Raw genomic sequence first — 14,116 nt, forward strand, 5'->3', positions numbered from 1 at the left:
ATGTCTAGCGGCTAATAAACCAGTGCTATAACTGAGACCCAGCCTTCCTCCAACGATGATTCATTCCTTGCATTACTCCCCACCTGGTTTTCCAGTGCGATCAACAAATGCTATGTCACTACTTTGTTCCCACATTATGTTAGTATCCAACACTCCATAACAGACACGTAGAGTAAGTCTGATAAATTGTCTGTTAAGACTAACTTGAACATAAAGGAAACTATTTTTGATGTCCAAAGAACTTAAATATTAAGACAAGGAAACAAAAAATATTGATGAGTCTAATATTTGTCCCCAAAAAAAGTGGATACAAAATGAAGTCTCCCCAAATTGGCACATTTAATAATATAAGAACTACTCATCTGGGAGTATAGAATAGGCCTAAATTAAAAAGCCCAAAATACACATAAGACATTTTAATTTTAAGCAACTTACTAGATATATCTGAGGTCTGACCAATACTTTCTCCTGGATAAAGTTTACTGATAAGTAGGCGCTGAAAGCGCAGCAACAAATCCAATGAAGCAGTTCTTTCACGACTATGTTGCTCAAAGTCTAGACATGATGAAATCCGACGGGCAACATCTTTCAATCTGGCTACTGTCTGAGAAGCAATGTTTCTATGCAGAGGAAAGAAGATTGCAAAATTTAACAAGCTATGTCTATTAAAAAAAAAAAAAGTATTAAGAAAGCACGACAAAAACTAAACTCAGAAATATAATCATGCATCCAGGTGACCTGTAGCGGGCTTCCTTCCCCAAATATGAGTCAGGTGTGTCTGCAGTAAACACAACCTCAGTCAAAACTGAGAAAAGAAGCACAGATGTTGTAAAAGATATAATGATGCCCTTTGCTTTACAAATGTGCTCTAAAGAGCTGTGTGGAATGGTCCAAAATGATAGAAAACAGACCTTTGGGGGAAAAAACAACTGTGTCTTTACTTTTGTCCAAAGCTGTATTTCAAATATAGATGTGACACTATTCTTAAATACAAGATTTACTCGCCTTTCTGCATCTGCCTCACAAATCTGCCTTGAGACCTACTCAAGTTAAGTACCTAGGTGGGCAATGCAGGGGGCACACAGGGTTCAGAAAGCACAGGAAGGAAGACCAAAGTGGGTGCAAACAGACCAGGTCAGAGTAACAGGTATTCAAACAATACAGCAGCAAAGAAAGGAGCAGAGGCTCCAATTCCAACTGTGGGATCTAACTTGAGCCACAAACCATCAGTTAACAGGGTGAAAAAGGAAAAAAACAAAACAAAACATGGGTCCCAAAAGTAAAATTAGAACAGTAGTAAAATGTTCTGGCTCCACAAGAAACTTGCAAAGGAACAAGGGCAGAGAGTCAAGTCAAGACAAGAGAATGAAGAGGAATGGACACTGTAGGTGATAGAGTGCCCGGCTGCTGGTACTAGATTCTGCAATGCTGAGCCAGCCCCTGAAGCTTCAAAAGGAGAGTATGTTCTGTTTATGTTTGAGGAAATTAAGTTCGGTATGAGTGTGAACGTAGAGGAGACACAGACTACCAGATAAGACCCTGCCACCCAGGGACAGTCCCACCACCAGTCAAACAAGGCCTGATCCCCGTACTAAGAACAGAGGAATAAATCAGGGGAAGAAAAGAGCTAAAACAGAGCCTTGCTCTGGGCTGCTGTCAAAGTAGCTCCATCTCAGGGCGGGTGAGGGCCAGCCAGCCAACACCTGGCATTGCCACTGAGCAGGTAAGTCTGGGAACTCTGCATAACACCAGGCCACAGACAGGAATTCTATTCCACTCCTTTGATTTCTAACGTTGACAGTAGGTTTGTGGGAAACCTGTCAGTTGCATTTGCCCCCATGATTCATTCCTGGAACTAACAGCACTGTGAGGAAGAAGAGGAGCAGGAAACATTTGAGGAGTTCCAGCACAACTCCAACACACATCCAAAAGTTGCTAAGAAAGAACAGCAAGAAGCCCTTGGCTACTGCACAGGGATACTCCGTCCACACAAAATGAAGGTAGGTGCTCACAGGGTCTTGCCTCTAGTCAACCTCACCTTTCTATTCTACTGCCTGACACCCTGCCTTGACAGTAGAAAAAATCTGGGTTTCATGCTATACAAGAAGGAGCAAAGGACACTAATATAAATGTTAACTTATTTCCTTAATAAAAAATCCTGAACCATAATCAAAATGTATAATTCTGGTTGAGTTCACTAATTAAAAAATCTTCATAGCTCTTGATTTTATATAAATGTTTTTCTGTGGCTTCTTGCCAGTGTAAGACTAAAGCATTACTCTGAAATCTGTTTCACAACTTATTCTTGGCAAACTGCAATTTCTTTAACCTGTTTTCCAAGGAATAAAGTATACAAAACATCCCTACAATCTCTTCCATCTTTAGACTATTTTTCAACAACTGTATCAGCTAAGTCAACACACTGAGCTACCTTCAATCACACTTAAGGTAAGAAAATTAAATATCAAAGTCTCTCTGTACATGAGAGAAGTACACTTTCTACATTTATGAAAAGAGTCTGGATTGTAGGCGCACTGTTAGTGAGAAAGGTGTTGATACATTTTCCTTTCTCTATATTCTAAAACTTTTGGAAAGTGTTGTTTACTTCCAGGGTTCAGTTTTTGTGTTTTTTAAGCAGGTATATAATTATTATAAGACTGCTGTGGAGACAGCTCCTCCCTGTGTTACCAAAGGTTCAGAAGACAACCTATGAAATGGTCTAGAAAGTGCTGTCCAATAGTAACATAATGCCAGGAAGCCACAAATGTCATTTAAAATGTACTGCCAGTCACTGGGGCACCTAGCTAGCTCAGTCAGTTAAGCACTGAACCCTTGATTTTGACTCAGGTCATGATTTCACAGTTTGTGAGACTGAGCCCCGCATTGGGCTCTATGCTGACAGTGAGGAGCCTGCTTGGTATCCTCTCTCTCCCTCTCTCTCTGCCCCTTGCCTGATTGTGCTCTTTTTCGCTCTGTCAAAATAAACAAATAATCTTAAAAAAATGTTTAATGTTCTGCCAGTCACATTAATAAAGAAAAAAAGAAATGTAAAACCAGTATTAATAAAGTATCCCAATATACTGAAAATACTATTTCAACATAAAACTTAAACTCAAAAACACACTTAAAAGTTTTCTAACAACTGAATCAAGTCCAAGGTTTTAAATATGAATTTTAATAAATAATTAATCATTCAATTAAAATAACTGAATTTTAATTAATAAAAAATAAAACTTCAGTGTCTCAGCTACACTGGACACATTCCAAGTGCTAATCAGTCAAACATGGCAAGAGACTTCCAGACTGTACAGTAACAGGCATTGATGGGTAAAACAGACAAGTCTCTCCACACCAAGAGAATAAACAAGCTGGGCAACCTACCATAGGCCGAGATCAGGGAACACACACTCACTTTCTGACAGAAACACCAGGAGTCCTGACACAGCCTCCTCAGCAAAGGGTAGGGCATTCAAGAACTCAATATTGTTTCAGAAAATACATGCTTTATGCTTTAAAACTTCTGCATAGAACTTCATTTTTTAATTACAAAGCACTCAGCATCCATTTTCTCATTTGATCCTTAACTCTATAAACACTGCTCCTGTTATTACTCTGCCAGCTACCACACTGGGGAGAGTTTCACTTGCCAATTTTATACAAGCAGTCACAAGTGAAATCTTCTAGGAATAAATCCCAGGGTCTTTCCACTACCACCAACTACACTGAGTTAATTCACTTTCAATCTGTTGTACTAAAGATCAGAATGTATGAGATACTGATCAAAAGAAACAATCATCAGATTAAAAAAAAAAGGAAAGTTTTTTTAATTAGCATTTACTATAATCTATTTAAAGAACTAGCTCTAAAACTTCCTCTTAAAAGTTCCCAATGTGTCCAGTAAATTCTGGTGCTCTCTAAAACTTCCTCTTAAAAGTTCCCAATGTGTCCAGTAAATTCTGGTGCTTCAGGTATGGACAGCAGGCTGCCCCCACACCAGCAGCATACCACCCACCACTCTTCTGGACATACATGCAGAGCCCCCTGCTCTCTGAACTTGGCTACTACCTGAGCCAACACTCTAGAATACTTTCTTTATGTAGAGAAAATGAAACAAAACAGGAGCCAAGTTTACACACGAAAGAATTTTGTTAAATAGAAGAGCCAAGAGTTTTCCATTGTCTAACAAATACCTTTCAGAAATCACCTTGCTTTTTTGGTCTTTTTGAATGACAATGAAATGTTGGCTGACATTTTTCAGGAACAGTGTCTGATCACTTCAGCCCAAGGTTCCTGTTTATATTCTGACTCTGACTGATTCTTACCTCCTCCAGATAGGGCCTTCAGAAATAATGCTCACCATTCTTTTATTTACTTCAGCATTTAAATTAATAGTTGTCGGGGCACCTAGGCAGCTTAGTCGGTTGAGAATCCAACTTCGGCTCAGGTCATGATCTCGTGGTTGACAAGTTCGAGCCCCATGTCAGGCTCTGTACTGACAGCTCAGAGCCTGGAGCCTGCTTTGGATTCTGTGTCTCCCTCTCTCTCTGCCCCTCCCCCACTCATGCTCTGTCTCTCTCTGTCTCAAAAATAAATAAAAAGATTTAAAAAAAATTTGTTTAATTAAAAGTTGTCTTAGGCATCCAGATGACCAACAGACATATGAAAAGATGCTCAACATGGCTCATCATCAGGGAAATACAAATCAAAACCACATCAAGATACCACTTCACACCAGTCAGAATGATTAAAATTAACTCAGGAAACAACAGATGCAGAGAAAAGGGAACCCTCTTGCAATTGTTGGTAAGAATGCAAACTAGTGCAGCCACTCTGGAAAACAGTGTGGAGGTTCCTCAAAAAATTAAAAACAGAATTACCCTACTACCCAGCAATAGCACTACTAGGAATTTATCCAAAGGATACAGGAGGGCTGATTCATAGGGGCACAGGTACCCCAACGTTTATAGCAGCACTATCAACAATAGCCAAATTATGGATAGAGCCCAAATGTCCATCAACAGATGAATAGATAAAGAAGATGTGGTTTATATATATAATGGAATACTACTTGGCAATGAGAAACAATGAAATCTTGCCATTTGCAACAATGTGGATGGAACTGCAAGGGTATTATGCTAAGTGAAATAAATCAGTCAGAGAAAGACAGATATCAAATGTTTTCACTCACATGGAATTTGAGAAACTTAACAGAAGACCATGGGAGAAGGAAGGGGAAAAAAATTGTTTCAAACAGAAAGGAAGGCAAACCATAAGAGACTCTTAAATACAGAGAACTGAGGGTTGATGGGGGGTGGGGGGAGAGGGGAAAATGGGTGATGGGCACTAAGGAAGGCACTTGTTGGGATGAGCACTGGGTGTTGTATGTAAGCTATGAATCATGGGAATCTACTCCTGAAGCCAAGAGCACAGTGTACATACTGTATGTTAGCTAACTTGACAATAAATTATATTAAATAATTAATTAAAAAGATAAAAAAATAAAAGTTGTCTTAGTAATACATATAATTCTATGACATATACAATGAGGCAATGATACAACCAATTTAAAAAAAAAATAGTTCTACCAAAATGATTTTCATTTGCATCTACTCCTTACTAATGAGGCTAATAAGAATCTTTTCCTGTTTATCATACACTCCAATTTTCTCTTGTTTGAAAATCTTTAGAATCTCCAGTTCTACCTCACACACTCCAAACTCTCCCCTCATCTATATTTAATGTCTGCTCTTAAAACAGTGTGGAGGTTCCTCAAAGTTAAAAACAGAACTACCTTATGATCTGGGAATCATCCTACTGGGTATTACCCAAATACAAAAACACTCATTCAAAGGGAAGCTGCCCGAGTGTCCCTCAACAGATGAATGGATAAAGAAGATGTGGTGTGTATACACAATGAAATATGATTCATCCATAAAAAATGAAACCTTGTCATTTGCAATGACATGGATAGAGCTAGAAAGTATAATACTAAGTACTTAAGTCAGCAGAGAAAGACAAATACCATATGATGTCACTCATATGTGGAATTTAAGAAATAAAACAAATGAGGAAAGGGGGGAAAAAGACAGACAAACCAAGAAACAGACTCTTAATTACAGAGAATAAACTGATGGTTACCAGATGGGAGGGGGTGGGAGGATGGCTTAACTAGGTGACAGAAATTAAGGAGTGCACTTAAAATGAGCACAGGGTGATACATGAAACTGTTCAATTACTATATTGTATACCTAAAGCTAATATAACACTGTGTGTTTATTAACTAGAATTAAAATAAAAACTTAAAAGAGTCTGCTCTTTACCCCAAAACCTATTCTACATAATTTTCAGAGTATACCTCAACAGCCAAAACATTTTCAGACCCTAGTACTAGCTAGATCTCACTATCTTACTATGAAAACCAATAATCCTCCTGTTAAAATATATCTAATACTATTTACCTAAGAAGCTGTTGTATGAGCTGAACCAGAGGCAAACACTGTTTTCCAGAAGATTCATAGATCCCAGTATTAATAAGATCTTTATCCAATGGAGTCCTACTTCTATGAAATGTCGAGGCACTGGCTTCCTGTTCATCAATTTCTTTTTCCTTCTGTGCTTCTTTTTTGGCTTCCATATCCTGTAATTCATAAAACAGAAACTGGTTACCAGTTATCTTAGTACCAAGTGTGAATACACCCTGAGCTGAGCCCTGATCTCACAGCAGATGTCCCAGCTTCTGTGCACTAACTCACAAAACCACCTGGTGACACTGGCCCACATCCACTGTCGAAAACCCCACTGCTCAGGTGCTCAGTTTCTAAACAGACTATTTGTCCTATAAATCCATTACCCAGGCTGCCATTGCTAACGTTCTCCAGGTTCCTTCTGTAAAGTCCCTAAAATCTTTTCTCCTGCTACTGGATCTAAGAAATACTTAATGTGATCTGCCCCATACACACACAGTCTATTTTGCAAACATGAAGCAAGAACTCAAGAATAAGAGGATATATTCCCAAGTCATGTATCTGATAAGAAACATGTGTTCAGAATACAGAAAGAATTCTTACAACTCAACAATTAAAAAATAACCAACTTAAAAATAAGCAAAGGATTTGAATAGAAGTATCTTCAAAGATGATATATAAGTGGCTCATAAGCACATGAAAAGATGTTAGGCATCATTAGTCATCAGGGAAATTCACATCTGTTAGGATAGCTATAAAAGAAAAGTTGGACAGTAGCAAGCATTGACAAGGATGTAGAGAAATCAGAACCCTCATACATTGCTACTGGGAATATAAAGTGGCACAGCCACTTAAGAAAAAAATCTGGCCATTCTTCAAAACATTAAACACAGAGATACTATAAAACAAAACAAATCCACTCCTAGGCATACACCCATAAGAAAAAAAAAGCCTGTCCAAACAAAAACCTATACACAAATGTTCGTAACAGCATTATTCATAACTTAAAAATAGCAACAACTAAATGTCCATTGGCTGATGAATGTATCAACAAAATGTGCTATGCCATACAATGGAATATTATTTAGCAATTTTAAAAAATTAAGTATGACATGAATAAACTTTGAAAACACTAGGCTAAGTGAAAAGCCAGACACAAAAGGTCACGTATTGTATAAATCCATTTATATGAAATGTCCAGAGCTAGAAATTCTTCAGGAGACAGAAAGTAGATTAGCAGTTGTCAATGGTTGAGACAAGTAGGGAATAGGGGGTGTGACTGTTAAGGGGCACAGAGTTTCTTTTTGAAGTAATGAAAAGGTTCTGAAATCACTGGTGATGATGGTTGCACAACTCTGTGAGTATACCACTGAATTATACACTGTAAAAGAGTGAATTTTATAGTATGTGAATTAGATCTCAATAAAGCTATTATTTAAAAAAAAAAAAGAAACAAAAAGGCAAAAAACAAAAATAGAAGGTATCTTTGCCAAACACAACCAATATTCCTGAGGACTTACTATATACCAAGCATTGTTCTAGTAACCAAATTTATGGTGAAAAAGCAAAAAAGTTCTTTCCTTCTGGGCATTTTCTAATGGCAAAAACAAGAACAGTCTAAACACCAACAATCCATCCCAATCTTTGAGGGGTATAGGGATGAAGACTCAGCCTCAGTGACTACCCACTGTTAAGGATAAGAAAGCAACATAAATCAGAAAAATGAATAATGTGCATCCTTTTAACCCAGCACAATTTCATTTCTAAAACTCTTTCCTAATAATCATTCTTATACTCTATTCAATGACTTATAATCCATAAAATATACTTAGAGGCTCCCAGGTGGCTTAGTCAGTTAATCATCCAACTTCTGATTTTGGCTCAGGTCATGATCTCACAGTTCATGGAATCAAGCCCTGCACTGGGTTCTGCACTAACAGCTTGGAGCCTGCTCGGGATTTTCTCTCTCCTCTCTCTCTGCCCTTTCCCCCACTCATGCACACTCTCTATCAAAATAAATTACATTTTTAAAAACAATATAATTAATAATTGTAGTAAAAATATCTAAAACCTAAAAGGTAAATAGATTATTTATAAAAAATAAAAAGGAATATGAAGGAATTCCCTTTTCATATGACAGACTTCTCCAAAACAACAGAACAAATGGACGGTAAAATATACAACAGAAAACATGGCAACCTGATGAGTAAAAAAGATGCAAATTAACACACCACTGAAATTAATTCTAGCCCCATAATCACATCATTAGTAAACATTTGCATCCTCAAAAGTCAGACAATAAAACAAAAATATTAACAATATTGGCATACTAATAATTCTTAAATATGAGGTTTTTGTTTACGTCTTTCTGTAGCTTTGTAACAATTTTGTTTTAAAATGAATGGCCTGTTAGTTATCTTTTAGGCTTAATGATTATATAAATCACAATCTATGTATCTCTGTAGCCTCTCTACCTCTGCAATACCCTGCCTCCCATACCTCCTTAAAGGTCCCTCCCTCTGTCCAGCAGGAAGTGAGGAATAAACATTTGCTAACTAAATTAATAGGTTCTAAAAATACTGCTTGGGTCATATCTGGCCCACTCGTGGACTTCCTCTGTCTGTTCTCTGTCATGGCTCCCATCAGGTAAGCTGTCACACAGAGCTGTGTGGGGAAGAGGAAGAAAAGGAAGAGGCTTGGAATCAGCAAACCTACCACTCACTAGTCCTAACACCTTAGCAAATCACTACATTTTTGTGGTACTTATGTCCACATCTATAAAATGGAATTTTAAACCACTTTTTCCACCCAACACCATTGACAAAGTTAAAAGAGAAAATCAAAATAAAGTACACAGCATAGTACCTGGAAAATAATAGCTATACAAAGAACTGTAGTTGTTCCTAATGTTATTTATACGATTTCTTCTATTTTTTTCAATTTAAATTTTTTTTTAATGTTTTTATTTATTTTTGAGAGACAAAGCGTGAACAGTGGAGGGACAGCGAGAGAGGGAGAAGTAGAATTAGAAGCAGGCTCCAGGCTCTGAGCTGTCAGCACAGAACCTGGCACAGGGCTTGAACTCACGAACCATGAGATTGTGACCTGAGCTGAAGTTGGACACGTAACCGACTGAGCCACCCAGGCGCCCCTATTTTTTTTTTCAATTTAATCAAAGTACTTCTTAAGTATGCTTTCAAAGATATTTTCAATGTATTTACTTCATCTAATTTTATCAGTGTTAGTTTTTAGATAAAAAACTATTGCAACAATAAAAGCAACAAAAGAAGCTATGAATGACCAATAAGTACATACAAATGCAAATTAAAACCACACTTCCCTCCCCCAGAATAGCTAAATTTATGAAGAATGACATGCCTCATGTCACTGAGGTCAAGAAGAGCTAGAACTAGAACTCTCATATTGGCTGGTTCAAATTAAATGCCACAGCCACTTTAGGAAACTGTAAAAACACAGTCACCAAAAGACCTAGCAAATTCTACTTCCAAGTATTTACGCAAGAGAAAAACACATGTTCACTAAAGGACTTGTATACAGCATGATCAAAGCAGCTTTACAGAATCAAAAATTTTAATCAAATGTCTATCAACAGGACAATGAATAAACAAACAGTGCCATAATCATACAATGAAATACTCAATGGTAAAAACAACAGATGAGTCTGAAAATTATCAATGTAAAATAAAGCAGACATAAAATAGTACATACTATATGATTCCATTTATGTGGCAATCAGAACTGGCAAAACTAATTTAATCTGAGGGAGGATGGGAGTCCTGGAGTGCAAAGAGGCACAATGACACTTTCTAGGGTGATGGAAATGATTCATAATATGATCAGGGTATCTGTCACATTCACTTAAGTAGATAAAAGTGAGTATATTTTATCATACTTAATATCTCAAGTTTTTTAACTAGTTAGATAAAAAAGCTTTAATTACAGAAAATATTTGGATGTTACTAACCATTTAATGTTTCAGTTTTTCAATAATTCTTACAAAATGTTATTTCTTCACCTGAGTACAGTGTTTCAATCTCAGCTCACTGACAGGTAAAACTTGCCTCTGTCAGCTCACATACATACTCCTAGAACCATACCTGGATTTCTGCAGTAATGGCTGCATTTAAGGCCGACTCTAAGCCTCCATCGGCCATCAAGCTGCCCACCAGAAGATCAATCATGAATCGACGACCTGGACTTATGTTTACTTCATTGCCTGAAACTGGAAAGGAAAGTGTTTTTGACAATGTGAGGTAAGTGCCAATGCCCCTTGGCACCCTCTTGTGCACCCACCACTCCACCCCATCCCCAAACCCACCTGCACAGGGCAGGAGAGCAGAGAGCGCCCGGGCCCTTTCCTCAGCAGTGGGCAGAAGCACGGACCACCCACTCTGCAGCACAGCCTGGGCAGCTGCCTGCACGGTGCTCAGCACACCTGCACTGCTGGCCAGAGACACCACAGTCTGTTTCAGGCTGTTGAGGAGGACGCTGCCCAGACCTAAACCAAGGAATTCTGGGTCAACCTGGTGACTAATGGCAGCATGCAACTGAAAGGAGAAAAAGAATTTTAATTTAGAAGTCCTAAAAACAAGTGTATTTCAAATCTTGTTAAAGATTAAATAATACCTCAAACTGAGTTTTATTCAAATAATAAAGAAAAAAGCTCTGCTATATGAATTTTTTTAACTAGACTAAAAACTTTTACTCATACTAGGTGAGAGTCCACAGTAAGGTATTTTTAAGAGGAATTTTTTAAACCCACTATGAATACATATATGGAAGAGCTCAAGACCAATGGAGAGGTTAAATCATGTGGAAACAGGAGCACCTGGGTGGCTCAGTCGGTTACACACTCGACTTTGGCTCAGGTCATGATCTCACGATTTGTGAGTTCGAGCTCCACATCGGACTCTGTGCTGACAGCTCAGAGTCTGGAGCCTGCTTCGGATTCTGTGTATCCCTCTCTCTCTGCCCCTCTCCCACTTATGTTCTATCTCTCTCTCTCTTTCAAAAATAAGTAAACATTAAAAGAAATAAAATCAAGTGGAAACAGCAACCTCCACCCCACCACCAGTCATCTGCACCAAACACAGAGAAATAGCGAATATAATACAACCCGAAAGCTGTTAAAAAAATATAGGGGCGCCTGGGTGGCTCAGTCAGTTGAGCACCTGACTTCAGCTCAGGTCATGGTATTGCAGCTTGTGAGCTCAAGCCCCACATTGGGCTCACTGCTGTCAATGCAGAGCGTGCTTCATATCCTCTGTTCCCTTCTCTATCTGCCCCTCTCATGCTCTCTCTCAAAAATAAATAAACATTTAAAAAATGTTTTTAAAAAAAAGATTATATAGCCAAGCTGAGAGTATACAAGGAAGTTCCTCAAGGGCCAAACCAGAACTCACAGAGATACACCAGCAGGAGCCAAGAGGTTCTAGACTCTAAGAATAGATCAAGGCCTTGGGGCATGAGATCCCAGCTGCCCATGACAGCCCACTGAACCTGAGCTTCCTGCAGAAGTTTGGGAGCCACTGAAGATCACCCATCTATCTATTGCCAGCCAGGGCCTGAAAACAACACTGTCCATAAAAGCTTTTGGTAGAAAGAGACCCCACAATAAATCAGAGACCTGACAGATGTAAAATCTGTCCTGTGAACAGATGTAAAATCAAGTTTACACCAACCATCGAGGTACACATATCACAAGTCAAGAACTGAAAACCAAAACTCATCTGGAGCCTGAGAAACTCATGACACTTAAGAGACACAAATACAAAACTGCCCTCTGGGGACATCATCATAGCCAAAGGCAAGGGGATACCCCTAGCAAACCCTCCCCTGAAAGTGGTGTTGAAGTCAGAAAGGACAAGCCATACTAGGTCACCACAAGGTAGAATCAAAAAACAGAGCTCTTACAAGAGGCAAAATTCACACCCCTAGGCAGCAATAAAAACAATGGAATGAATCCATAAAAAAAGAAAATGTTCTTAGAGATCAAGGAAGGAACAGAACCCAGAAGAATATAATGAACAAAATGAAAGCTTTGAAAAAGACCCAAATATAAATTCAAAAAAGGAAAAAAAACAGCTACAAGAATAAAAACCTCAAGGCAGAAGTGTGAAAAGCCTGGGCCCAGGTTCCAGCCCTAAACCTTGAGGCCATGGGTACCTGATCTGGGCCACATTCCTGAACCTCTCTCTGTGTCCTCATTTATGCAATATACATCACAGGTCCTAACTCTCAGATGAGTGGCACACTGATTTAATGAGTTAATGCATGGAATGCAATGATCATACAAGTAATTATTTTATAATGGACAATTCAAAAATATGGAACATTCATCTAAAGAAAGGATTTGGGAACTGAAAGAGAGCATTGAATGAAAAACCAGAAGGCAGAATGGAAAAGACAGAAAATGAACATCATAAAAGATAAAAAGATTTTTAAAATATCAAACAAGTTGTGATACTTAGGAAGACAAGAGAAGTTCAACATACACTGAGAAGTAGATAAAGTAGATTAAAAAAAGAGTTAATTTCAATGGTTAAATGGTGACTATTTTTTCAAAACTTAACAAAACATGTAATGAGAATCATAACCTCAAGTTACATATACAAATATAAATCCTCACCTAGACATAATATATTAAAATTACAAAACAAAAGAACATCTGAAAGGCTACCAAAAAGAAAGACACCTTAACTACAAATAAACAATTACATCAATAAAACAATTTTCATCAGCAAAAATAAAGACTGGAAGACAAAACATCTTCAAACTGTTGATAAAATAACATGTAACCTAGAAAGCTAAGCCCTGTTAAACTACCTTAAGAAACATTCAAGCAAACAGTTTTCAGACTTTACAACTCACAGACCTTGATGAAGAAACTTACTGAAGGAGGTACCCAGGAGGGAGAAGATATAAGCAACAATGACAAAACAAATTGGTTAAAAAAAAAAGAAAAAAAGGCTACATCAAAGTAAGCATGGTCTCTTTAAAAATGACGATTATAATGGGGCGCCTGGGTGGCACAGTCCATTAAGTGCCTGATTCTTGATTTCAGTTCAGGTCATGATCTCACAGTTTCATGGGTTCAAGCCCCACATCATGCTCTGTGTTGACAGCATGGAGGCTACTTGGGATTCTCTCTCTCCCTCTCTCTCTGCTGGCAGTCTCCCCAATTTTGTGCTGTCTCTCTCAAAATAAATAAACTTAAAAAGAATTTTAATTAAAAAATTAAAATGACAGTTATGATTATAATAATTCAAAGAAAAGTGAAAAATGATTATTATTTTTGTAACAATATAAAAATAATTATTTCACCAATCCTAACAGGCATTTCTTTTCATGTCTTAAATCAGAAATTTATCTTACACATCACAATTGGGAGCATTTTTCTTTTAGGGGCACATACACAAAAAAGTGTGCATTGGATCCAATGTAATAACAGACTACCTGACAATTAAAACACAAAAGGTGGAAAGGGGAGCTTAGGGTAATGCATCCTATAGCCCCTATATTTTTCAGGAAGAGAAGGACTAGTTACTTAACATTTTGTGGAATTAACAAATATTTAATTTTTTTGTGACATGATTAATATCCAGAAATCAGATTTAAAAATTTAGGAACAA

General features: G+C 37.7%; 1 protein-coding gene across 1 annotated transcript in view; it reads right to left on the bottom strand.

Annotated features, from left to right (window-relative positions):
- The window catches only part of HERC2 (HECT and RLD domain containing E3 ubiquitin protein ligase 2), a 268,303-nt gene that overhangs the window by 156,715 nt on the left and 97,472 nt on the right, over positions 1-14,116 (bottom strand). The window contains 4 exon segments of the mRNA XM_007098938.3: positions 436-620; positions 6,459-6,637; positions 10,583-10,707; positions 10,804-11,032. Coding sequence (XP_007099000.2) covers positions 436-620; positions 6,459-6,637; positions 10,583-10,707; positions 10,804-11,032 — 718 coding nt within the window.

Source organism: Panthera tigris, chromosome B3, assembly GCF_018350195.1.
Source record: "Panthera tigris isolate Pti1 chromosome B3, P.tigris_Pti1_mat1.1, whole genome shotgun sequence".
Classification (NCBI taxonomy): domain Eukaryota; kingdom Metazoa; phylum Chordata; class Mammalia; order Carnivora; family Felidae; genus Panthera; species Panthera tigris.